This window comes from Varanus komodoensis, unplaced genomic scaffold (assembly GCF_004798865.1).
Source record: "Varanus komodoensis strain SLA01 unplaced genomic scaffold, ASM479886v1 scaffold8, whole genome shotgun sequence".
Classification (NCBI taxonomy): domain Eukaryota; kingdom Metazoa; phylum Chordata; class Lepidosauria; order Squamata; family Varanidae; genus Varanus; species Varanus komodoensis.
Genome location: NW_025336481.1, coordinates 21,626,905 through 21,651,813, shown reverse-complemented (window position 1 = coordinate 21,651,813; position 24,909 = coordinate 21,626,905). Strand labels below are relative to the sequence as shown.

Here is a 24,909-nt window from a genome sequence, read left to right as displayed (position 1 = left end):
CAAGCCATTCAGGGCTTTATAGGTTAAAACCAGCACCTTGAATTGGGCCTGGACTTCAACTGGGAGCCCGTGGAGCTGATAGAGGACCAGCATTATGTGAGAATAATGGCTGGTCCCCATCAGCAGCCTGGCAACTCTGTTCTGTACCAGCTGAAGTATCTGGACTGTTTTCAAGGGCAGCCCCACGTAGAGCACGTTGCAGTAATCCAAGTGGGAAGTAACCAGAGCATGTATCACTGTTGCTAGGGAGTGCTCATCCAGGTAAGGACGCAGCTGATGGATCAGTCAAAGTTGTAGGGAAGCACTGCTTGCTACTGCCGCCACCTGGAACTCCAATGACAGCTCTGGGTCAAGGAGTACCTCCAAGCTGTGGACCCTGTCCTTTACAGGGAGTGCTACCCCATGCAGAACTGGGTCAAAATCACCTAACTGGAGACCCACACCACCCACCAACAGGACCTCTGTCTTATCTGGATTGAGGCTCAGTTTATTGGTCCTCATCCAGCCCATTACCTCAGCCAGGCACCGGTTCAGTACAGCCACCGCCTCACCTGGAGCAGATGCAAATGAGAGGTAGAGCTGAGTGTCATCAGCATACTGATGACTCTGCAGCCCAAACCTCCTGATGACCTCTCCCAGCATTTTCATGTAGATGTTAAATAGCAAGGGGGACAAAATAGAGCCCTGCGGAACTCCATGGAAAAGCTGCCACGACATAGAGCTATAGTCCCCCAGCACCACCTTCTGGAATCGGCCATTGAGATAGGAGCAGAAGGCACTGCAAAGCAGTGCCTTCTACTCCCAATCCCGCTAGCCTATCCAGAAGGATACCATGGTTGATGGTATTGAAAGCCGCTGAGAGGTCCAGGAGGACCAACAGGGATGCACTCCCCCTGTCTCTGTCCCTGCATAGGTCATCATACAGGGCGACCAAGGCAGATTCAGTATCACACCCAGGTCTGAAGCTAGACTGAAATGGGTCCAGATAATCAGTCTCATCCAAGAGTGTTTGGAGTTGTCCCGCAACCACCTGCTCCAACACCTTGCCCAAAAACTGGATGTTGGCCACCGGTCTATAATTGGTGGCCATCTCTGGATCTAGGGATGCCTTCTTTAGGACTGGTTGGACTACCGCCTCCTTTAAAGGAGGAACCTCCAGGATCCAGGTCCCTATCCCATGCTTGGCATTGTTAAGTAGCCAAGATGAGTAAGGGTCCAATAGGCAGATGGTGGGACGTACTTGTCCAAGCACCTTGTCCACATCATCAGGCCGCAATAACTGAAACTCATCCAATAATGTCAGGCCAGATGGAGACATTGGCACCTCCCCTAAGGGCTCTGAATCACTAGTGGAGTCCAGCTCATGACGAATCTGAGCGATTTTCTCCTTAAAATGCTTGGCAAAGTCATCACAGTGGGCTAATGAGGGTGGTACGGGATCTTTCTTAGGGTCTGGATGTACCAGCCCCTGTACCACCCAAAAGAGCTCTGCTGGACGGCATTGTGAGGAGGCAATGGAAGCGGAGAAGAATTTCTTCTTCGCCGCCCTCACCGCCACAGCATAGGCTCGATAGTGAACTCGCAAGTGTGTTTGGTCTCAACATGGAGATTGAAGTTCCTCAGGACCAACATATATGTATATATATATATGCACATGCAACCCACAAGGCAGAATTCTAGAGTGTTTGCACAGATGTTGGACAGGAAATTGGAGCCCATGACAAGCCTTGGCTGGAACATCTAAACTATATTAATAGAAAATCATGAGATCATGCTTCGTAAAAATGTAATCTTTTCATACTTTTGTGAGCTTTAAGAGGCCTTACTGGAATGTAGTAAATGTGACATTCTGCAAGTATGTTTAAGGTTTTAAATAAATTGTTTATTTTATCTGTGCATGGATATCTTCAACCATATTTTAATTAAGGATCCTGGCATTACATTCAGAAAAAAAAAAAGATAATCTTGGAGGATGACTCATCTGTAGAAAAGCAAAACTAATGATTAAATTAGACATAAATTAGATCAAACTCGCAAAAAGGACAGTCTTGTGCAGTGGTTACAGTTGGCATGTTGGAAGTGGAAGACATAAGTTTATGGCCATTAAGATCATTGGGTGAGTTTTGGCCAATCACAGACTTTGCATAACCTACCTCACTCACTATGCCCTACTCAAGATTGTTTACACCTTCTTCAGATGATGCTGCGACCCTCCAGTTTCACTTCTGTTTTTAACAGCACTTTCTGTGAGGTTTTCAGAGCCAGGAAAAATGGTATTAGGCATGAAAGTGAAAGGAAACTGTTTTTCCACTTGTGTGTTTGCATTGTTCTGCTATACTGGAGAAAGGCCATTACAGTTGCTCAAGTAGAGTCACCTGGTTCTGAGGAGGAAGTAGAAGAGCAGAAGATGGGGTCATGGCAGTGATAGTTTCAAGGTTACCTTGTGAATTATGTCAGGCAGAGGGTAAGAAGCAGTATCCATATATTTAATAGATATTTCAGAACTGGAGTGGGACACGATAGAACACAACTGCTTGACTCAGCCAGAAGTTGACAGGTGAAGCTAGCAGACCAGTTACAGGCCCAAAGTTCCCGCCATCTAGCCCCATTTTAAAAAGGCTCTTAAGCTCACATGAATCAAAACTAAGAAGCAGTGCATCTCAACATGGGTTTGCTGCCCATAGAAGTCTGTGAGGAATTGGGAGAGGACTTGAGATATGGATACTTTCCCAAGCAGGCATACTAATGTTTTTATTTTTACTTTTCCTTGTCTTTTTTAGGTTTCCTCTGACATTTAGGTTAACTTGTCACAACTCCAATTGTATTAAAGACTCTATGGCTTCAGAGATGAATCTAGTAGGACATTCCCAGCTACCTCCAGCTGATGGATTTTCTCTTCTGGAAGGTCCTCATTTATTTGGTAAATCAGAAAATATACTAGAATCAAAATAACACAATATCCTACAGAGATATGCTGACATTTTCCTAACAATTTCCTGGAAGCTGTTTACTATTTCTAGAAAACACTCGGGCTTTCTGATCTCACACGAAACCTTGTGATCTCCACAATTAATTTTCTGTTAAATGTTATCACAAAATCCAAATTGTAAGTGGCACAATAACAGCAAAATGAGAAAGCAAAGGAAAGTCTCAGTGACAGAGCATGTGCATTGCAAGCAAAAGGTCTCCATTTCATTTTCAGCATCTTTTTGTAGGGATGAGAAAGATTTCTGTCGGAAACATGGAGGGATACTATAAAGTGTAGTGTAGGCATTATCACGATAAATGGATCAAGGGCCATATTGATCCATCCAATATAAAGCGGTGCCAGTTGTCTTTCATGCACACATCTAGTCATTGAAAATAAAGGGAACACATCCATTCATAAGTTTAAAACTTCCAGAAGTGTTCCTGTGTCCCACAAGGACTCTCCCTTCCTCTCCTCCCTAAGCCAAGACAAATATGCTCTGGAAGGTTCTCCAGCCCTACCAATCTGTTCCAAACTGGGCCCCAGGAGGGAGTAGGAATCAATGCTGCCTTCACTGCCTGTTGTGTTGGATGCCATCCTAAGTCTGTTGCAAGAAAAAAGTGACAATGTTTTTGCAGCATGATGCACTGGATGAATATACTCTGGGACATGAAAGCTCATGGCATAATAAATGTGTTAGATTTTAATGGCACATTCTTATGCACGTTTAGACAGAGAAAAGGCCTATAACTCTCAGTATGTCCCAGTCAGCCCCGCTGGGCACTCCTAGATTCTGCTTAATTTGGTCTCTATGTTCAGTCTTGGTGCATAAATAATGTTACTAAGGTGGCCTGGTGTCCAATTCTGTAAGTTTCTAGCTGTTTAGAAGTTTACGGCTTAGACGTTGCTTAGATGCCTACTGGACACCAGTATTAAATGTCAAGCTTAGTGGATTGTGGATTATATGTCAAGAGGCACAAAGCTGCACTCTTCAGTAGTTGCAGCTTCAACAGTTCAACAGTTGCATACAAAGCTGCCATGGGGAAATCGGCCTGAGTGCTTACAACATAACAACTCATTACAGGTAATGACATGGGTTGTTGTGCCATGCAAAACCAATCAACCTCCCTGGCTCTGTAGTGTCAGTTGTTTATTCAGTTGTCTTTATTGTTTGTTTTTATTCATTTTTTATTGTTTGCCTAATTGTAGTTGGACTCAGAATACACTGAGGATCAAATCACACAGGCAACAACTAGCCTGTTTCCTCATGCAGATCTTTTCTTGTGTATGGAAACTACGTATGACATACACAGGTAGTTTCTACAATCTCGCTTGCACCTTTTGGGCTACTATTTGGAAATATCAAAGGTAAAAAAGAAGACTCACAGAAAACAGATCACATATATTCTTATTCTCCGTATCCATCCCATTACTTTTATAAGAAGTTCTTTGAATGTTTTACCTTCACTTCACCGAATATAGCTGCATTATAACTGCATACTTTCCTGCATTCCTGTGGCAAAGCCAATATACTAATGAGCAGCTGTTGGACTATATAAAAACACATATGGCTAAATGTATGCATTCTTTTTCTGTTTTCAGAAACAATGTCATTCAGTGTCACTTAGCAGAACATAATTCTTTTCATTTTTAAAGGAGTGAGAAAACTTCTGTAATATCATAGTAACTTTACTACACACTATTGCTTGAAATGCATCCCCCTGTGGCTCCTTAGAATCTGGGCTGTCTTGGACTATGCCCTTCTTTCTTCTTTCAAGTAGCTTCTGTGCTTCATGATCGACTGCCTCTTCCCCCTCCTGATCAGGGTCCTCTTATCATGCATCTTGCTGGACATCAGTCCTTTTGGCTTCCACATCCCCTTCCAGGTCTTCTGCCTTACAGGCTCTATTTGAAGAAAAGTTGCACTGCTCGTTTACATTCAACCAAATGCCATGTCATAAGGGAGGTTCACAGCTGGTTCTCCCAATGCACTTTTGTTCTCCAAAAAGGTGTCATACAAGGATAGTGCAAATACTTTGGACTGGAGCCATGATATGTGGAAGAGTGGGAGTGTGACCTTTCAGACTATGGCTTGTCTGCTCTCATAATTGGCTGGAGTATGCTGGAAGTAGTGGTCCTTTTTCAGTCTAAAGGGCTGTGTCCTTAGTATAGGCTAATGTCTGGGATGTGGCAACATGAAGGCAACAACCAGTTTTTAGCCTATGCAAGGTTTTCTGAGATGGCATGTTGTATTAACTAGTAGTGCCCTCTAGTTAGAACTTTATGCTGCTTTTATTCTACCTGTGTTATACATCTGCAAGTGACCAAAAATCCAGCAAAGGAGAGCCAGCTCTATCATGAGGTAGTGTGTAGCAGGTATCTCAGGTAGCGGAGTTTGGCTATTGGTAAAAGACCGCCACTGGTCACAGGTCAGTCATGCAATATATAACAGTATATTTAACTGTTGTAGAGAAGGACTTTTGGAATTTTCCACTTCATGTATCTTGAGCAGGTCTAAGTGAGGACATGGTAAACATTGCTACACCACATGGGCAGACGCTGCAGATGACTGGGCTTTCATATGATGCAGACTGAGGAGTTTCTCTGCACTCCCTTTCTGTGGCTGAATCAGAGCTGAAGGCTTAGCAACTCATATAATGGACAAAAGTAGTTTTCAACAGAAAACTAAAATGATAAGGTGTCTACCACATGTGCGCAGCTTTTGAAAACTGACATATCCTTGGCTCTACAGAGAGGGACTGGAAATGCTGGATTGTTTTCTTAGTTGTACTGAGAAAGAGAGAAAAAATTCTCAAAGGTCAAAAATAATTAAACAATAAGATTATCAGATGAGTTATTTAACTGGTTGGTATCAAGTTGCATCTGGCTGTTTTCATAGTGCAGATAATAAACAAGCTAGAAAGGAAGTTGAAGATCAAAGGAATATAAACCAGCCATATTTCATGTAGCTGAACACTAAAAAAAAAAGCCTGAAAGAAAAGGGATAAACAGATTGCAGTCTCCACCTCCACCTCCACCTAATGAGAAAATACATAAAAAGTGAACGAACAGGGATATGAAGAGCATGTTTCATTGGAATTGGTGCAGTGTAGGGCCACAAAGATGGTGGCTGGATAGCAGGGGAAGACATATGAGGTGAGGCTGAGGGAACTGGGTCTTCATACATGAGGAGACTCTGAGGGGATCTGTTGGTGACATGTAGGTACATGAGGGGGTGTCATGCAGAGATGGACAGCACCATGTTTTCCCCTGTGGAGGAGGGTAGGACCTCCAATGGAGCAAAGCTCAGGGAACCAAGGTTCATCTGGATGCCAGGAAGTACTTCCTGACAGTTAGGACCCCCAGGGTATGGAATGGGCTTCTATAGGAGGTGGTTGAAGCTCCATTCGTGAGGGTGTTCAAGGACAGGTTGGACATGCACATGGTAGGCATGTCATGAGCATAGCTGACTGGAGCCAGGGGTCAGACTATATGACCCAGGAGCCCTCTTCTAACTCACTCTGTTTCTGTTTCTAACTCACAAATATGAAAATTGTCTGTAAGCACAGTCTTTCATTTCAGCTGAAATGGGTTGTGTTGTGTGTTTTTCCCCAGGGCATAAGAGTGTGACACACAAAAGTATTTTGCTGTACAGCTGAGCCCTGGCAGGAATTGAAGGGCTGCATACTGAACGGTTCTTGGGTTTTGCACATTGTCTGCTGGGACACTTTCACCCCCCGCCCCCGGTGTTGATGTCATGGCCAGCCTTTCTGCCTTTTCTCTCAGGCACTCTCTGCCCTCTCCCCCATATGCCCACTTCCTTGCCAGCTGATGCTTTTGGATAGGGGCCCATCTACCCTTTGGCTTCCATTTGCAGAAAGCAGCCACCATCTTAGATCCCCTACATGGGAGCGGCCACTTCATGTGAAATCCAAGCAGCACCCAGAGTAGGCCAAGGGGCAGCACTAATGTACAGCACCGCCCTCCTCTTGCAACAGTTCAGGGCATAGCCCCCTAAGACCCACCTCTACTTACAAACCTTCTTGTATAAAATTATTCGGTGGTAGCATGGAGTGCTTCTACATATTGATCTTCTGTGTTATAGCCCAGGAATCTTCCTATGCCTGCTTTCTACTTGGATTCTGGCTGGCTTGGTTTTAGTGATGCAGCAAAGATCCAGGAAGTACCCAAAACCTACCATATGGTTGTTCTCATAGCAAACTGACCTTTGCTCAGCTGGGGAGACCCTTGGCCCCACCACCCGTGTCAGTGGCCGCTCCAGCTATCCTGGCCACAATGATGCAGCTAAGGATTTCAGCAGGATCACCACTGAGGATTACAGGATGCTGGACCACTGGCTTGTTTCAGTAAAATACGTATTTCTTCATGTAATATGAAAATATACCTATTCACTAAGCATAGCATTATAAATAATCCTCAACAGTTGTCTGAGTGAACATGATGGTCCATTTTTTCTGAGTTGCTCCCTCTGAGAGCAAACAATCTAGATTTTCAATCTATAGTACTGAGGATTTTACATAGCTCTTCTCTCAGACATTTTTCAAATGAGCTCCTCCTTAAAAAGTTAATCAGTAAGCTGTATAACCTCTGGCCTAGTGTTTCCTTAGCTGGTCTTAGAAGAAGTTTTAATTTTTGCTTGTGCGTAAAGTATTGGGAGGTTCAGGAAGCAAGAGAGAGGAACACCATAAAGGCACTGGTTTTTCTGGACCATCTTGTAAGTGGTCAGATTGACATCCCCTAGAAAAGGAAGGATATTTTCTCTGCTCACTTATGGTTTGTGTTTCAAAATACTAGGTAAGATTCTATAAATGGATATTTGGGTGCTGGGACACTCATTATTGTTATGTTGAGCAAACAGATATCTTTATGTTGTATGGTGCACCTTGCTTGCATGGGCCATTATGGCTTGGTCGATTGAGTATTTTCCTTATCCTCCATAGTAATTTCTGGTGTGGCTATGTTGGTTCCTCTTGCTGTGTGCTTATGGTAGACTATTATGAATGAGGAGAGACCTGCTATTTTACAGGACAAGGGTGTGTTCACCATTTTAACATGATCTATGTAAAAAAATTAAACAATGAAATGCCCCAGCTACTGGTGTATGCTAAAAATATAAAACAGTGCATGCCCAGCATATTTTAGTGGCTAGGCAAAACTACTGTGTGTTAAGCAATTTGAATATGCAGTATTAGACCAAAGTCCACCTTGCTTAGCATTCCTTTAAAGAATATCAGCAACCAGCACTCTTTGCTAATTCTTTCTAAATTTCTGGACTGCCTGTCTTTGTCTATCCCTCATAGACAACATTCTCTCCTTATTCATGGGAATGATCTAAGTGAAGACCTAGGACTTGGAAGATAATATTTCCAGACAGGAAGCCAGTGACCCCATCGCCAAGTTGAAGATGTTACAAGTCCCACATACCCTGCCTCAGCTCTGCCCATCCAACTTTCCTCCTCACTGCTTGACCCCAGGAAAAATGACTGGTCCATGAACACAAACTGCTTAAGAGTCAGAAGAAGTTGGATCTGAGCCCTTAATTCCCAAATAATTTATCCTTCATTTACTCTGAAGCATGCATACCTCACATTGCTCTCCGAAAGGAGAGGATCCTCAAGATGGATAACACTGCTATTGAAATAGCAATTGAAGCAGGTTGAATTGTATGCATTTGTAATCTATTTTTTACTCCTGCTGTCTGCTGCCCTGAGAACTTGGTTCTAGAGAAGCATACACATGCATACCAATGAATGAAAATATATCTGCTAGTAAACAATAACAGTAATCTGAGTAGAGCAAAATAGAAAAAAAAAACAGTCATCTATACTAACAAGTACAAATTACTGCTCCTGACCTAAAATTTCCAATAGAATTAGGGCATGCTGTTTTGAATTGCCCACCCACTCCTGACTTCCCATCTTTTCAGACACAAAAGGAAAAACACATTTTGTTTTTCCCTTTCAGGACGCTACGAGAGGGTACTATGAAAGAATCCCAACCCTCCACAGAATTAAGGGTCTATGACCTCCCAGTTTGTCTAAGCATCATGGCTGCTTTTGTGTTCTAACCAAACATTTTAAAAGCCTGAAGGGATTTTTTGAATGTTAAATTAGAACTAGAGAAAAAATCTTTGTGAGACCCACTGCTACTCCAGATACTTCTTCCTGCACCCGAAAACATGGCTTGGGGTAAGGAGGGATGGAAAATGAAGATGGTAGTTGGAGATTTTCTCTGTTGGGTTCTCACAGTGTCCAGCCTGCAGCCTGTGGGGAGCCCATCAACAGGATATGAAGGCAATGTTGTGAGTAAAGGGTTAAGTATGTATCCAGATTGCAGGTTAACCCATAACTTTTATGAAGACTCCTGAATTTGAATAGATCTGTGAATCAGACATGTGCTGAACTTATAATCTTGTTTACATGTGGGTTCAGTGGGGCATGCATATTCATATGGCTTCAGTTCCCAACAGGATCAGGATCCTGAACATTGAAGCAAAAATCTTTTCAACAGAACAACTGTTGAGCAGAACAGAAACTTTTATTAACCATAAAACAACTTTAAATGGCTGAAAAAAGGATAGATGGGTTAACTGAATATTAGTTCATAATGTGTATGGGGAAGTATAAAAAATGACAGTGCTCCCTCCTTAGACTTGCATTTTTTTGTGAGGAAGTTAGTCCTGTGAAAGATAATAGATTGGATTTTGTGTGTACTTCCAGATCCAATGACCTCTCTGGGGCAAGATTCGGATGTATCACCCTATTCACAGTACAACACAGTGCAGTACAACTTTCCCCCTGTGCAGCCGCCAATTTCTTCACCCCCTTATTACTCCAGCCTCAGCTTCTATCCACAACAGCCTGAAGAATGGTACCAACCTGTAGCATATGAGTTTAGGAAAATGCCCTCTGATAACCTTTTCATGAAGGAGCCAGACCTAGGAGGCATGACTGCAACCAAGAAGTCTCGAATGGGCTATTCCTCTGGCAGAATGAAAGGCGAGGAGCTCTGTGTTGTCTGTGGTGACAAGGCATCTGGGTACCATTATAATGCTCTTACTTGTGAAGGCTGCAAAGGTAAGACAAAAAAATGGTTGAAAAGAGAATCTGTGTATAGAAAGTAACATTTAGAGGAATTGGAAGATAAAACAGTTTTCCAAGAGCCTGTATGTGGGTAGACCAGCAGGTGGCCTGGTTTCAAATCCTTGTTCAGTCATCTTTCTGCTTCCCTATCTCACAGGGTTTGGGTAAGTGTACAAGGGGAGGGCCAGGTAAAGTATCCTGAGCTCTTTGAAGGAAAGGTACAGTCAAAAGTTTCTGTTAAAAGATTCCTCCATCATGTAGCTGCCCTTTTCTGTACTTTCTCTGGTCCTACTACATCATACTTGGTTCTAGGTGTTAGAAACAGAAATAATACATATACAGTCAACCTTCATTATTGTTTGCCTTTTTTTGGTAGGTGAGACAGTAATTTGCAGGATTTATTTTGCATATCACAAGATAAATTCAGAGGTCAGAATAATTAATCTTTATAATTACCAGCAGCAGGATTTTAGAAAATTATCATCATCATCATCGAAACTATTGTTGAAATTATTCTGGAAGAGTCATGCTGAAGGTTGCGGTATTACTGAGTCCTCTTTGGTAGAAGACTCTCTACTCATAGGCTACTCAGTCACAACACAACGCAATGAGGAAATCATTCTGTCCTGTAATTCCCTACTCCATATTTCATCTAAGCAGTAAGAAGAAATGTGAAGTAGTTTCATTAAAGGGCTTTCTAGTCTATATGTTAAAATGACTTAAGAATGAGAAGAAGATTAATGTATTTCTTAACACTGGGAACATTTTATAAACATTCTTTTCAGAAAGGTAGTATTAATTTCAATGAGTTTTGCATTACTGAAAGGTTTCAGAAAGTTCATTTTTCTACTTGTCTTGTGCTTTCATGTTAATAAAATATTAGAGATCCCTTTATTCTACTCACAGTATCATCAACTTGCTTGTTGTCAATAAGCAGCTTTTTTGGAGTAATACTGATTTTTCCTGGAACATAGGTTTTCAACAATCATAATCTGAGCTCACATCATCATGTTAAAGAGTTCTAAAGTAGATGAACGTTTCCAAGAGAGTGGGGAAAAAAACCAAAACAAAACCTCAGCTTTAAACCTAACCTCTTCTTTTTCTTCCTTAATATGGAAATGTACTAAACTCCTAGGGAATTATGGAACAGCACATAGGTAGTTTTGAGCAAAAGCACTGAATAATTTGCATTTCAAAAGAGGCTGCCTGTGTCAGTCAAATGTATTTCAATGGAGACGGTACACAAGACAATTTAGATGCAGCTTCAAATGGACGTAGCAAAGAGGCAGCCTTGTTGATAAAAGATGTGGTTTTATTATTCTGTAATGGAAACTGTAACTGGACACTTTAAATGTAAAGGTTGCCTGATCCCACAATTATAAACTGAATTTGCTTTAGAGATGGCATACTTCTATTTTCAAAGTGTATAAATTAAAAGTGATGCAGTTCTAATTGCTGTAGACAAACAACAGTACTTAACACCATCAGAGCTTAACACATTTTCAGCAATGCTGCCAATTACCAGGCACCATTTAATAATTTGTACTGGTTGATTTCAACCCACTGGTTGAAAATTATACATTTGTACTGCTCATGTTTCTAGTGAGCTTGAATCTTGGTTTTATTGATTCTTTATTAATTTTTGGATAGGTTGTGAGTTTCAGAGCTTTTACAATCTACATCTGAAATGTGGGATTTCGGTGCATGCGCTGAATTGATCGTGGAACGCTTTCCGTACAATCTGTAGGAAGGCCAGTTAGAAATAACCAATCAGGAAGGGGTACATAATATGGTAACATATGACTTTATGACACATTACACAACTAAAAACTACATCTTGCAGGATTCAGCTTAATCTTGTGCATGCACAAAAACTCTTAAATACAGTATGAGATCTCAGATGAAAGGAGAATTCTAATCCAAATTTACATGGATGAATTTGTTTTTTTCCTAAGGAAATAGGAAATTCATTTGTGGTAAGTTTATTATTTAATTAATGTCTATGCCTTCCAACAGCTGAAACTCTCTGGGCAGTTCACAAAGTACATTAAAAATAAAATACATTGGCAAGTCTAGTTTTAATATATGAATTAACTGCAGCTTTATTTTAATACAAAAATTAGTATTGATCTGGAATCTCATTCTGTATGTATCTCTGTTCATTCATCAGGCTTCTTCAGAAGAAGTATCACCAAAAATGCTGTATATAAGTGTAAAAACGGAGGGAACTGTGAAATGGACATGTATATGAGGAGGAAGTGTCAAAAGTGCCGTCTACAGAAGTGCAAAGAAGTGGGAATGCTGGCTGAATGTACGTATACTATCTTGGTATCATGTAGTTTTTCATTTCAGTTAGGAAGTCTATGTGGCTTGCATTCAAAAATGTAAAATTTGGGAAAACATCAGTAAAATATAAGATGATCTTTGCTCTATAGTTGAATATAGTTCAAGGCAGTAGATCAGTAATTTCCAACTGTGTAATCACAACAGATTGACAATCCCAAGAAACCACAATCTAGATGAGAATGAAATAACTTCCTGCTAATATGTGGTGGTTGAACATAGGAAGCTACCTGAAACCTACCAAGGTATGTAGGTTTGATGGTCTTGTCTGCCATACAGGCTGAGAGCCAGAGAAAGCACAACTACCATATTCAAACCATGGGTTGATAGCTATAAACAACCCATGAAGACAACCCATGGTTTTTCTGTTGGGTTACGGTTGGATTGTTCACCATAGTTTTCTATCTTGGTTGGGTTCAGGCAACATTGTAGCCCACATTTCAGCAACAAACCACACTCAGACCCTGAGTGTGGGTTATCATGTTATCTGATAACATGATAGTCACTTGTCTAGAGTTTCAAACATCCCCACCTGAAGACTGAAAATGTGACTTGTTTCATGCCATGGTCTTTCCTAAAGTGAACTGTAAAGGATGGCAAGAGCATAGCATCTCGAAATAATGTAGAAAAGTGGATTGCTAGTAACAGAAGGCATATCACTCAGTATTGAGGAGTGTATGATGAAAGCAATCTTAAATGACTGCTACCCATAAAGTGGTCTGAAAAGGGATTCTTGTATTGTTAGAAGTACTGATCGAAGCTGTCCTTGAGGGAAATGGATGACAGAACGGGAAAGTGGTGGGTCTGGATGAATTTTGAACTGCTGTCATTGGCTTTCTGAGTAGAAATTTTATCATGCTCCCCCCACCTTAAATTATTCAGGAATTCAGATATACAAACTCATATTTTCAGTCCTTCAGCTCACTATATCTTCTGCTTGAAAAGCTTTCATAAAAGCTTTGTTTTTCCCCTCTCACATGTTAAGATTCTGCAGCACAGATGTACTGAGTGAGAATGCATTCCTCCCCTCCTGTATCATGTTATTTACTTAATTCACACTGCAAGGGTAAACACAAGTACCCCTAAATCTGCAAGTTAGCCTTCTTTTTTAAAGTTGCAGATCAGTTACAGATCTCCTACATAATGTATAGTTTGGTCTTCAGACTCCGGGTATTACTTAACTAACTGTGGCATAAATAACTTAGTTAAAACTTATTTTTGCATCTGAAAAATGGTGCAAAGATAGGATTAGGACTGTATTTTATGTTCTGACTTGATGGCTCCAATCATCTTAGCATAACTGTAGTGTCACACCAATTTAAGTTTATACCGGAAATTAATCTACTCTGGCTTTTTAATATGCTTCTATCCTCCAATCTGATTATGAGATGCTATATTAACTGTTAGGCTTTGTGGAAAACAACAGGCTCTGTCAGTGTTTGGAATTCATGCAAAAATTATAATATAATTAATCTTTCATTTTGTAAATTTAGCAGACCACAGAGATCTTGAGATATGCCCTATTTCCATCCAGTGCATAAAGACACAAACAAATCATGGTGCCAAAGTGGTGAGAATGCTCAATGAATTCATAGGTGGTGCATAAAAATAAGTTGAATTCAGCGTTGCCTGTTCCCCAATGTGTGTGTGAGAGAGGGGTGGGGGGAGGAAAAGAGAGTGGGGGAAGTGTGTGCAAGTATATGCAGCTTCTGGTACCTAATAATAGACTGCACAGAAAAAATAGGCCAGTGTAAATAATACTGACGAAGGAAAATGGGATGGAAACTTTAAAAGTAGCCGATCATTTCCCAGATTGCCCTGTATGAAACAAAGGCCAATAATAGGTGCTGCCACTTGAATCTTCCTCTGCAATGGAAACCTGTACTTTGTTACTGTGAGGCTCATATATCTCATAATTTAAACATAAGCGTGCTCTTGTAAAGTGCCAAAGTGAGGACATTTTGCAAGCTGTTTGCCTAACAAGCCTCACACAAGGAGTGGTGCTGTACATTTTCAGGGTTGTGTTTTCTTTGTTTCTAAACTCAAGGTTGGCCAGAGTGGTTAAACTTACAACTCCAATTTGTAAATTGACTTGAAGTGAATTGGTTTCTTTAAGACTGTCTTTGCCTTGGACTTTGATTCATTTACACATACTACAGTGCTGCAATTATCCCAAGGAATTTCTTATATTGCAAAAAAGAGAAGGCAATCATATGAATATTGATGAACTCAGGTGCTCCTGATTCATCATGTGCCAGAGCAACACTGATAGGTAACCATTTGTATGTGTATGCATAAAATGCAGCATTTTATCAGAATGTAACCCCCCCCCCCAAAAAAAAACCCCGAAAAACAAAAACCAGCAGCTTTTGAAAATGCAGCTTTCCTGGGTACATGTCACCTAATGCAAGAAAAGCCACGGTATTCTCTGGAAGTCACATCAAAAATTTTATGGTTGTGAGCCGCCCCGAGACTTTGGCGAATGGGGCGGCATAGAAGTCCCCTAAATAAAATAAAATAAATAAAATGAAAATAAAACTGCCAATATCACAATGCTTTTATACAAATGTATGGTTGATTTCACATGGAATTCTATCTATCGTTCTGGTTCCTGCACCTCAAAAAGTTATTGTGGAACTGAAAAGAAATACAGAAAAGCACAAACAAGGTGATCAAGCAGCTGGAGCAATGCCACTGTAGGATTAAAATAGATTAAAAGTTCTGAGACTCTTTAGCTTTAGGAAAAAAGGCAAGTAAGGGAAACATGACACACACACACAAAATATGCACAATGTGGTGGTAATGGACTGAGATACAGTTCTCTCACACACACTTAATATTAAAAGGGTTTGTTCAATCCTGAATGGATAAAATTATTAGCTAGTCATGATGATTCTACATTACCTCCATTACTGGAGGCAGTATTCCTCTGAAAACCAATTGTTGGGGAACATGGGCAGAAGAATGCTATACCTCCTTCTTGTGAAGATACAAGCACACTTAGAACAAGAGGTTGGGCTTAGGGGGCCCTTAGTCTGAACCAGCAGGCTTTCCTTATGTTCGTAGTCCTTCCCTGGGTGTCCTCACTGTGCAGATTAGGCTGATGGCTACTGGAGAGAAGAGTGTTTCACTGATTGTGATTCACTAGCTCCATGCCTGCCTCCCTCTTTCTTTCTTTCTTTCTTTCTTTCTTTCTTTCTTTCTTTCTTTCTTCTATACCACTTGGCACCCCTAGTGGTTTGCATAAAAACATGTATGATGCAATATAAAAAACAACGTAAAGCAATAAATAAAGGTTAATTAGAACACTGTCACAAGCTATTACAACTGAGGGAAACTTAAGTGAAGAAATATGAAGAATCATTTGAGTTTCCAAATGCAGGGACGATGTTCCAGAGGGTACGTGCCATTACAGAAAGGCCCACTTATGTGCATTGCCTGTCATAAGCAACCAGTAAAGCCACTTCGGAATATCTCAGGGCTTAATATGCTGCATATAAGGGAAGGAAGTTCCCTTCCTTAGTATTCTTTAGGGAGCAGGAAAGTCTGTTCTGCAAGACTGGCTTTGGGTGAGTAGGGATTCTGGCCAGAGGTAAAATTGGATCCCTGCTGCAACCCAGGAAAAGCTCTGTAAGGTCAGAGTAGGGACTCGTTCTTTGGATGCCCTCCCTTTGTCCTTGCCGCTGGTGTGGATCTTTCTGGGCCAGCTGCAGCTTCCAAGGCAGAAGGCTGTGCTTGGGAAGGCACAGGGGAGCATTGCAGGAGGGAAGGAGTGAGGCACATGCCTCCATTCCTTCTCCTCCTGAGTAGGGGCAAAACATCGGACAGTGGAAATCAGCCACCTAAATGCTTTGGAGGATAAGGGGAGTATGGAGGGAAGCCTAGCCTCTGTGCCCCTCTTGTCCTTGACTGGATGCCCCATAACCTTTCAAGCTCGACAGGCTACTGGCAGCCTCATAGGACAGCGCCCTAAATTGGTTCGTGTCTTGTGCTGATATGATGATTCATTGCTATCATTTATGCGAGCACGATACTCTGATTTTATCAGCTATTTTCTATTTTTAGTATTCTCGCATTTATATGAGGCTATTAGGCAGCTTTGAAGGCACCTATGGCCAACTTTTATTAAAACAGCCAGCCAGACAAATAAAACAACTCCTAGTCCTTCCGCTGCACGTCATCATGATAACCACTATCATGTGGGGGAGGTGGAGATATATTTCAAAGCATGAAGCCAACACCCAGGGGAGAGCTCTTTGTTGGTATCTGCAACATGATTTTAGATGCAGTTTCCCCCCACTGTTTGCCACAGACACACTCCACAAACTATGTACAAACAAGAGCAGCTTTTTCCAATAATGTATGAACTGGCCATGATATTTTAGTATTGTTGATTATTCATATGGTGTCAAGCAAAAAACACCCAACCCACCAGTAGTGAAATGATGGGCGTTAGCACCAACTTTAGTGTCTGTGTCATTATCATAAATACTATTTTACTCCTTCATGATATTATGTGGGACTGTTATTTTAATGCTTTAAATTTCCTCTTCTTTCAGTGATAGAGGAAACTTGCTTTCTATGGTGCATAATTTTATAATATACAGGATATTAAAAGCATTCACCAGTGAATTAGGCATTTTCATTGATATCTTCCTCAACATTATCTAGACTCTGAACAAAGCTATTTTCCTGTTCTTTAGCTTCAAAAATAGGGCACTCAGGTGACTCTGCTTTTTTAAACTTAATAAGTTGCTATTGTGGTTATGTCCTTGATCAACATTTGCCTGCTTCTTTGTCAGCAACAGAATGTCTTCTGAAGTTCAGACAGCCCTTTTTGATACATTATAATGAAAGACACAATACTCCATATTAAAGAAAACATTGGATTTTACACCATTTAATATTTCTAAGAAGTAGTAGCACAAAGATCTGCCCATGTGTAACAATATGATTTAATGTTGTTGTTGTTGTTGTTGTTGTTGCATCCAAACTTGGAACTATGTGATAACTATAGGATGTTGTCAGGAGCAAGGGGGATGGTGGCCCTGGGCAAGCATTCCCATGGGCTATCAGCCTCATCAAAGATGCTTATTCAGATTCGGAGGAGGAGGAGGAGGAAGAAGAGGAGGAATGTCTCAGCGAGATTGGGGAGCTTGGGTTGGGTCAAGGTCCTGGGATACAACAGGAGGAGGAGCAGCAGGAGCAGAAAATGATTGTCTAAAGGCCGCCCACATCACAGCACCAACCCATTCTTGTGAGCAGCCTCCTTTCCTCTCACTGCTCATCTGATTGGGCCCCTTGCCTCTGCTGGGGCCTAGCCATGGGATCCAGCTTGTAGGGGAGGGTTTGAGTCACGCCTGGCAATTCCTCCTTCCCTACAGCTCCTCCCACTCAAGCCACTCTCAGGAGTGGTCTGGTGCAGTGATGTGGACAGTCTTGGACAATCATCGCCTTCTCCTCCTCTTCTGAACGACAAATAACCAGTGAAGGGAATCCAAGGTTTTTATAGGCTTAATTGTGGGTTGTTGAAACCCTGGGTTGTTGTTACATCTGAACCCAAAATGGGGGGGGGGTTCATGGTTGTTTCACCAGGCTACTGAGGTAGTTGGGAAGAATGGAAAACAAGAACAAATCAATCAATGTGTCAGCATTGCAAAGCTGCAAAAGCATTTCAGGTACAGAGCAGAAGTTGGAGAAGTTACGAGGGAAACAAAGAACCCAGGGACTGAGAAAACAAACTATAGTTTGTTCAGTCATCTGCCTAGAAACGAAGACCAAATCTGCCTAGAAAACAAGATGAAAAACATTTGTGCAAATTTGGGGCACATTTTTAAAAGGGGTGTGGAACCAGTGAGAGTCTTCCAATGCATTGCTTGGGCACGCTGAAGGGGCCTCAAAGGTGCACAAAGGTTTCTGGGGTCAAGTGAGGGATCGTGAAAAGTGATCTCTGAAAAATTAAGTGGGGAAAGAGGGAAGAAAGCAACTGTGAATACAAAGGGTATTGATGGCAATAGCTCCACCTCCTTCTTGGGCATCGATGGCTGGTCATTTCTGAGACCTGGCTGAACTTGGAAAGAGCAGCAAGAGGCTCACTCGCTGTTTCCCTCCATGCACAATGGGGATGGCTGCCAGGGTTCACATGACACACCTAGGGCTGAAACAACCCCTAATACAAGCCATGGATTGTCAGGGTCATTTGTGCACCATGAATAAGCCACCCTGTGGGAAACAGTCCAGATTCACACAACACAACAACCCACTGCAGCTTGTCATCCACAATGGGTTGACATCTCTTGTTAATCCAATTGTTAGGTACATGTGAGCAGAAGTTTGTTTCTAATCTGGTTCACACACATGCTGGTGAGTCAGATTCTAGATATTAATTCAGTATGCTGTTTCAGGTTTGTTAACAGAAATACAATGTAAATCAAAACGGCTAAGAAAAAATACAACACACTCTGTGGATCATACAACAGGTGAAGATATTGAGGGACCTGACATGAAACAAGTGTCATCTACAACAAAATTCTACAAGGTAATAAAATTATTGTAACATTTCACAGATTACAATTTTCTATATTTGATACAACTTTGCGGGCCAGGTTAAATGAGAATATTATTGTGTTAATAACTTCCAGTCATTTTATAGATTAATCACTGAGTTTTTGATCATTTCTGCTGATAATTAGATAAGTTATTTAGCAGTTAAGATTAAAGGTGTGGTCCTTGTGTACAGTTCTGAAGATCACAATGAGACAATATTACTGTATTTTCAGACTTCATAGTATTTGACTTGCATTTAATTCACATAATAGTACCCAAATGTCTTGTTAATGATGATCAGATGAAATATCAATTTGCACAGGAATGTCATAATGTTTGGCTTATGGTTTATAATAATGTCTTGGTGCAGCACTGGGTATGGTTTGTCCTAAGCACCAAACATGTCTTATTATAGCACTTTTAATTTCCTCACTCCCTTTATATACCTTGATTGGCTATCTAGTATCACCTTTAGAAATACTGTTATAGCCTCCATTGTATGAATCCATTGTAAAATGTATTCATGCCATACTTAGCATAAAGGAACATTTTATTTATTTATTTATGTTTCGATTTATGTCCTGCCTTTTTTCCTACAAAGGGCTCAAGGCAGCTTACATCATTCTCCTCTCCCATCTTATCCCCACAACTACAACCCTGTGAGGTAGGTTGGGCTGATAGTCTGTGACTGGCCCAAAGTCACCCAGTTGGCTCCATGGCTGAGCGGGGACTAGAACCCAGATCATCTGGGTATCAGTCCCACGCTTTTAACCACTACACCACACTGGCTCTTATTTGCTATATTTTTGTTAGGTTTATATGCATTTGTAACTTAAAACTTTTCTATATGAGGCATTTATTGTGTGTGTGGTTGTTTATTCATTCTGTTTGTAAACAGCACTTTCAACGTCCTCTCCCTCTTCCGATACATAGGAAAAGGGGGTACTCTATCTGGTAGAAGAAAGAAAACATTTCTACTGATGTATTTGCATTACTCTGGCACACCACAGTGCCACCTAGAGGTTATGTAGTAGAAGAATAAGAAAAAGAAAAGCTTCTTGGGGGTATCATTGTATCTCAATTTTATGACAAAAATGAAAGTTGGTTTAATGGATGAATAGCCTTGCATAGAAAAGCACTGATTTTGTGAATGAGATCAAAGTGCTCAGATCTGTGCAGTACACTGAAATATGAGAGACAAAACTTAGTTACTGAAGCTTATGGTTCATTATTGCCAGTATAGGAGAAAGTAGAACTAACCCCAGAAGAGCAGCATCTTCTACACTATATCATGGATTCATATAACAAGCAACGATTTCCTCCTGAGGTTTCTAAAAAGCTTGTAAGTATACAATTTAATACAATACTCAAACAGTTAAATAGTTGAACAGTTAAATTGTGTTTTCCCCCAAACATTTCCAGTAGAATTTCTGCTTAAAAGTCTTCCAGTGTACAGTCATTTTCCCAGTAGGAATGCTAGATATTGCCTGAACACAATTCTGTTCTCTGGGTGCAGACAGGCAGATGTGGAGGCTCATGTGCATGAATGACTGTATGGTAGGAGAGAGCAGAATAGCTGTTTGCTTCTAACTTTACTCCATCATCACTGAGCTGGCAGGCTGGGGTAAACCTGCAAAGTAAGCAAAGTTATTCATGATCTGGTTTATCTGCTTACATGAGCATGAGGATCTAAACTGGAGCAAACTGGTTACATGTACTATCATAAAGAACATGTGGATTGTGCAGGAGTGTGGAAACTGTGGTCCTGCAGATATTGTTACCTGTGGCACACAAGTTCCTACAAGCCCCAGCCAGCATGGGCAATTGCCAGGCATAACGGTAGTGATAGTTCAACAACATCTGTGGGGGGTGGGCAGAGAGCAAAGGTGCTTGACACATTTATAGTTTGATAAGTCAAGTTCCTGACTTAAAATGTTCAAATGTGGGCAATGAATGCTGCAGGCCCCATTATATTCATCACCCCACCTGCTCCTGTTGAGCACAGCATGCATCTGTAGAATTTAGGTTTGTTTTTGACCTCATAAGTGGAGCAGAGGACCTCCAGCAATTGTGCAATGGCAAGATATGATATGGCATGAGAAACCATATTCCACCCAAAAAGAGCTGGGTCACGACCCTTGGTTTATCTTCTTCTCATGTGACAACAATGTGCTTCAATCTGCTTTAAAAAGCACTTTAAAGCAAACATGCTTTCTTTTCTTCTCTAACCATTTGTTCTCTCTTGTTGAGACTTCGCATAATTGGTTTTCTCAGCCTTTTACAATCAACATCATCTAATTCAGCTGCATGATGAATCATCAACTCCTATAAATTCTCTTTAGAGGTCAGAGGATAAAAATGGATGAGTATTAGTATTCCTACCATCACTTGAACTATCACTATTATTAATAATAACATAATTTCTTTTTAATGCTCAGTTACAAGAGGCATTTACTGCTGAGGAGAATTTCCTCATCTTAACAGAAATGGCCACCAGTCATGTACAGGTTCTAGTGGAATTCACCAAAAGACTACCAGGTATGATGACTATTTCTCATCTGCATTTAGTTAGAGAGGTTAACAGCTCTAAATTTATATGTCATCACAGCTGTCTTATAGTATTATGTAGGACAGAACAACAACAAAGGCACCACACTAGATCAGTAAAGTTTTAATACTTTTTTTATAAACCTTAAAACCTTGCCAGATACACACTGTTATTTCACCACAATGTTCACAAACCTTTCCTGTTATGTATTTCCATGCAGACCTCTCACTGCTAGTAAAACTCATGCTATAATAGGAGAAATAGTCAAGCTTTTCTATCTCTTGGAGGAGTATACTGGTGTCTATAAAATTACCATGAGAAGCTACCACATGTGGTTTTTCTATTCAAGATATTTATAGTGCTCTTATAATTCTTCACATAGTTTGTGAAGCTTGTGATTCTTTTTCAATGACAATACTCCTGGCCTTTCTCAATTTTTTCATTCATTTCACAGCTACACAGCTATACAACATCTGTCCTTCCTTCCTTCTTTATTTTGAGCAAGAAAAGTCTAGCATTTTACTAGACAGTCCCAGTATTCTATATATTACACCAGTGTATTCCTGCAATTCCATTATATACCACACCTTCTTGTGTTGTGAAATGGAACATCTAGAAAGGCAGAGAGGTGAAACCCCGGGTAGGGGACAGGGGAGCCTTGAGGATGCTCTAATCCTTCTGCTGAGAAAACAGAAGTCATCTTGGTGAAGATCTGGGTTATATGCCACATGTAGAGAGGTCCTTGCCTAAATGAATAATGTATGGTCCTTCATGGAAGGCAAGCCCTTGCAAGATGGATACCAAGATTCCCCTGCCCCCAACATTCCTTGCACATCTCTTTTTAGAAATTGTTTTCAGATCTCTATGAAGATGTCTGTGAGGAATTGTTTTTCCAGGCAGGCTTCCCTCTGTCTGAACCCCTAAACTGCACTGTAAAACACAACAGTGTCCAAGATTCATCTCTTATGTGGCTGCAAAAGAAAAAAAAAACAGTCCAAGCAAAGGTAACATTAAAGCAGCAGCCAGATATTCCAAACCATTGCTCACCCATCATTCAGTCCAGGCACCAGCATGCTAATTCACTGACCAGAGGGTGGAGGTCCCTGCCACACTTCCAAATCCATGATCTGTCAACAGAACCATGAAAATCAGTTTGAGACCTGTCAATGTTCCCTTCCTATTCCTTGTTGTTTCTCCTGTTCCCATTGCTTCTTTGTGATCAGAAAAGACCCTTGCACATAAATATTCCCTTATACCATTAGGCTTCCTTGCTTGCTTGCTTGCTTCCATCTGTCCGTCCTTCCTTCCTTCCTTCCTAGCCACAGAACCTTCTTGCAAAACGTTCTTTATTGACCAAAGTGTTTTCCAGATACACAAACACCTAGACTAAATCTCTGAACATTCACCAAGTGGCTGTTGAACACAATATAGTATTCACCTTCAGGAACAGTCCTTAGGAGCATGTCTGCCCCACATTTCTTTGGAAAGGGCCTTTTGGAAAATGGGAATGGCTCCTCTCTGCACATCTATCTTCTAATTGGGCTCCCTTTCTCTGCTCATGACATGCCACTGGGTCAACAACCACCATGTCTGTGTCTGAGAAACTCCCCTGCTCCAAGTACCCTCCCACCAATTCTGCATCTTGGTTATTTCCAGAGACTGACTGCCCATCTGGGGAGTCTGGCCTTGAGATAAGTGTCTCCACTTCTCTCATCTCAGTATCTGGGAATGACCCACATTCCCTGACCCTCCTGCACCTCTCTTCCTCCTCCTCCTCCTCCTGATTCCAATTCTTCTGGAGACCAACCAGCAGCCCTGAAGAATGTGTGGCCAAAGCAACCATCTTTCTCACACCCAACAGAGGCGGCCTATGTCAACCATGACATGTATTGTAAGGAGGCTGATAGGAAAGGACTGCCTGCAGGGGGAAGTGGCAGCCTAACCTTGATGGAATAGTGCCACATGCATTCTGATGGACCATTCTCCACTAATATTTAAGTGCATCTACTTTGGTTGTCCCAGCTCTTCTCCAGATCAGTCTTTGGCATGCCCCCCCTCCCGTGCCCTTTTGTGCTTTTGTTCCCTTGGGCTGACATTTTAAAAAATGTAGATAAGATGAAACATATTAACACAACTCCTGTGGGGTTATTTTGTGATCTGTGTCAGCTGGACACTGGTCAGGAAGAATGTCTTCAGTGGAAAGCAGCCATCATAAAAAGAAGAAACACATTATCCTTCTGTCCTTCACATAATTATATGGACAAACATATGTATACATTGTTCTTTCACCTATATGCTCATCTATTTTTTCCACATAGTATTATTTTTTTTCAGTTTACTTCTTTTCGGTAACATGAGCACAACAAAGAATAGGAAAATCAGGACAGTTGGAAGGTGTCTAGCACTGAAAGATGATCATGCAACCAGAACCCTTTTACTACAAAGTAGAATTTTAATTTGCAAAATGCTAATCAAGTCAAAAGCAATCATCCTGCTATCTTAAATAAGATTACAGGCACATGCCCATGTGAGGAAGCTAGGTGGATTTTTGACTTGCAAAAGAAAACAGAACACACGCCAAATATAATGTCTTGTAATTAGATAGTCAGCTGATTTTGTTGCCAATCCTTCAGACATATCAGCTCTCTTTTGCTGCCACTGCCTCCCATCCCCTGTACAAGACTCTTCGTTAGTGGAAAGATGTTAGTTTCTAGCTTGATATTTTCACATTTACTCCAGGTTTTCAAACCCTTGACCATGAGGATCAGATTGCTTTGCTAAAGGGTTCAGCTGTGGAAGCCATGTTCCTTCGGTCAGCTGAGATCTTCAACAGGAAACTTCCTGAAGGGCATGCTGACCTCCTGGAAGAAAGAATTCGCAACAGTGGTAGGTGCCTTTGGTTAATAGCAAAAATAGCAACACTAGTTCTTGAAATGTCAGGCAAAAAACGCATCCGTTATGTGCATGTCATGTTTCTCAGCATTCAGTAGAAAGCCACTCAGTCAACTTTGAATCCAAAGGTTATCAATTAAATGCTTAATCTGAAAAATATAAGTTCTGAGAATGCAACTGTTCCATTACAAGCAACTATATTTGTTCAAATATATGCATAAATAAATCAGGGCAATGAAACATACTTCTATAACATTTATTCCAATAAAATTATCTCGACCCCTTCGGTTATTACAAATGGTTCAATAATGACCGTGCAATGTGCCACTGCTAATGTATATGCTTGAGAGAGGATTCCAAGGTTAGTAGGTAAATGGGTTTTCTTTGGAATAAATTATGCAGAGTTATAACAGGTTTGTTTTATCTTTGGCTTCATATGAAATATTAGATTTCTAGTGCTATGCTATGTATGGATAGTTTATTATTACTATTATTTATCATTTTGCAGT

The 24,909-nt window shown here is 40.9% G+C and overlaps 1 protein-coding gene across 3 annotated transcripts in view; it reads left to right on the top strand.

The window, feature by feature from the left end:
* The first annotated feature begins 2,815 nt into the window (after positions 1-2,815).
* The window catches only part of NR1H4 (nuclear receptor subfamily 1 group H member 4), a 31,865-nt gene continuing 9,771 nt past the window's right edge, over positions 2,816-24,909 (top strand). Inside the window, exons 1-7 of one of the 3 annotated variants that reach the window (XM_044455432.1) lie at positions 2,816-2,920; positions 9,709-10,065; positions 12,242-12,382; positions 18,819-18,952; positions 20,204-20,302; positions 21,399-21,498; positions 24,248-24,394. In XM_044455432.1, coding sequence (XP_044311367.1) covers positions 2,836-2,920; positions 9,709-10,065; positions 12,242-12,382; positions 18,819-18,952; positions 20,204-20,302; positions 21,399-21,498; positions 24,248-24,394 — 1,063 coding nt within the window. In that variant the 5' untranslated portion in view covers positions 2,816-2,835. Of the gene's footprint in view, positions 2,924-9,696; positions 10,066-12,241; positions 12,383-18,818; positions 18,953-20,203; positions 20,303-21,398; positions 21,499-24,247; positions 24,395-24,909 lie in introns of all 3 variants that reach the window. The other 2 variants (XM_044455433.1, XM_044455434.1) reach the window with 2 other exon arrangements.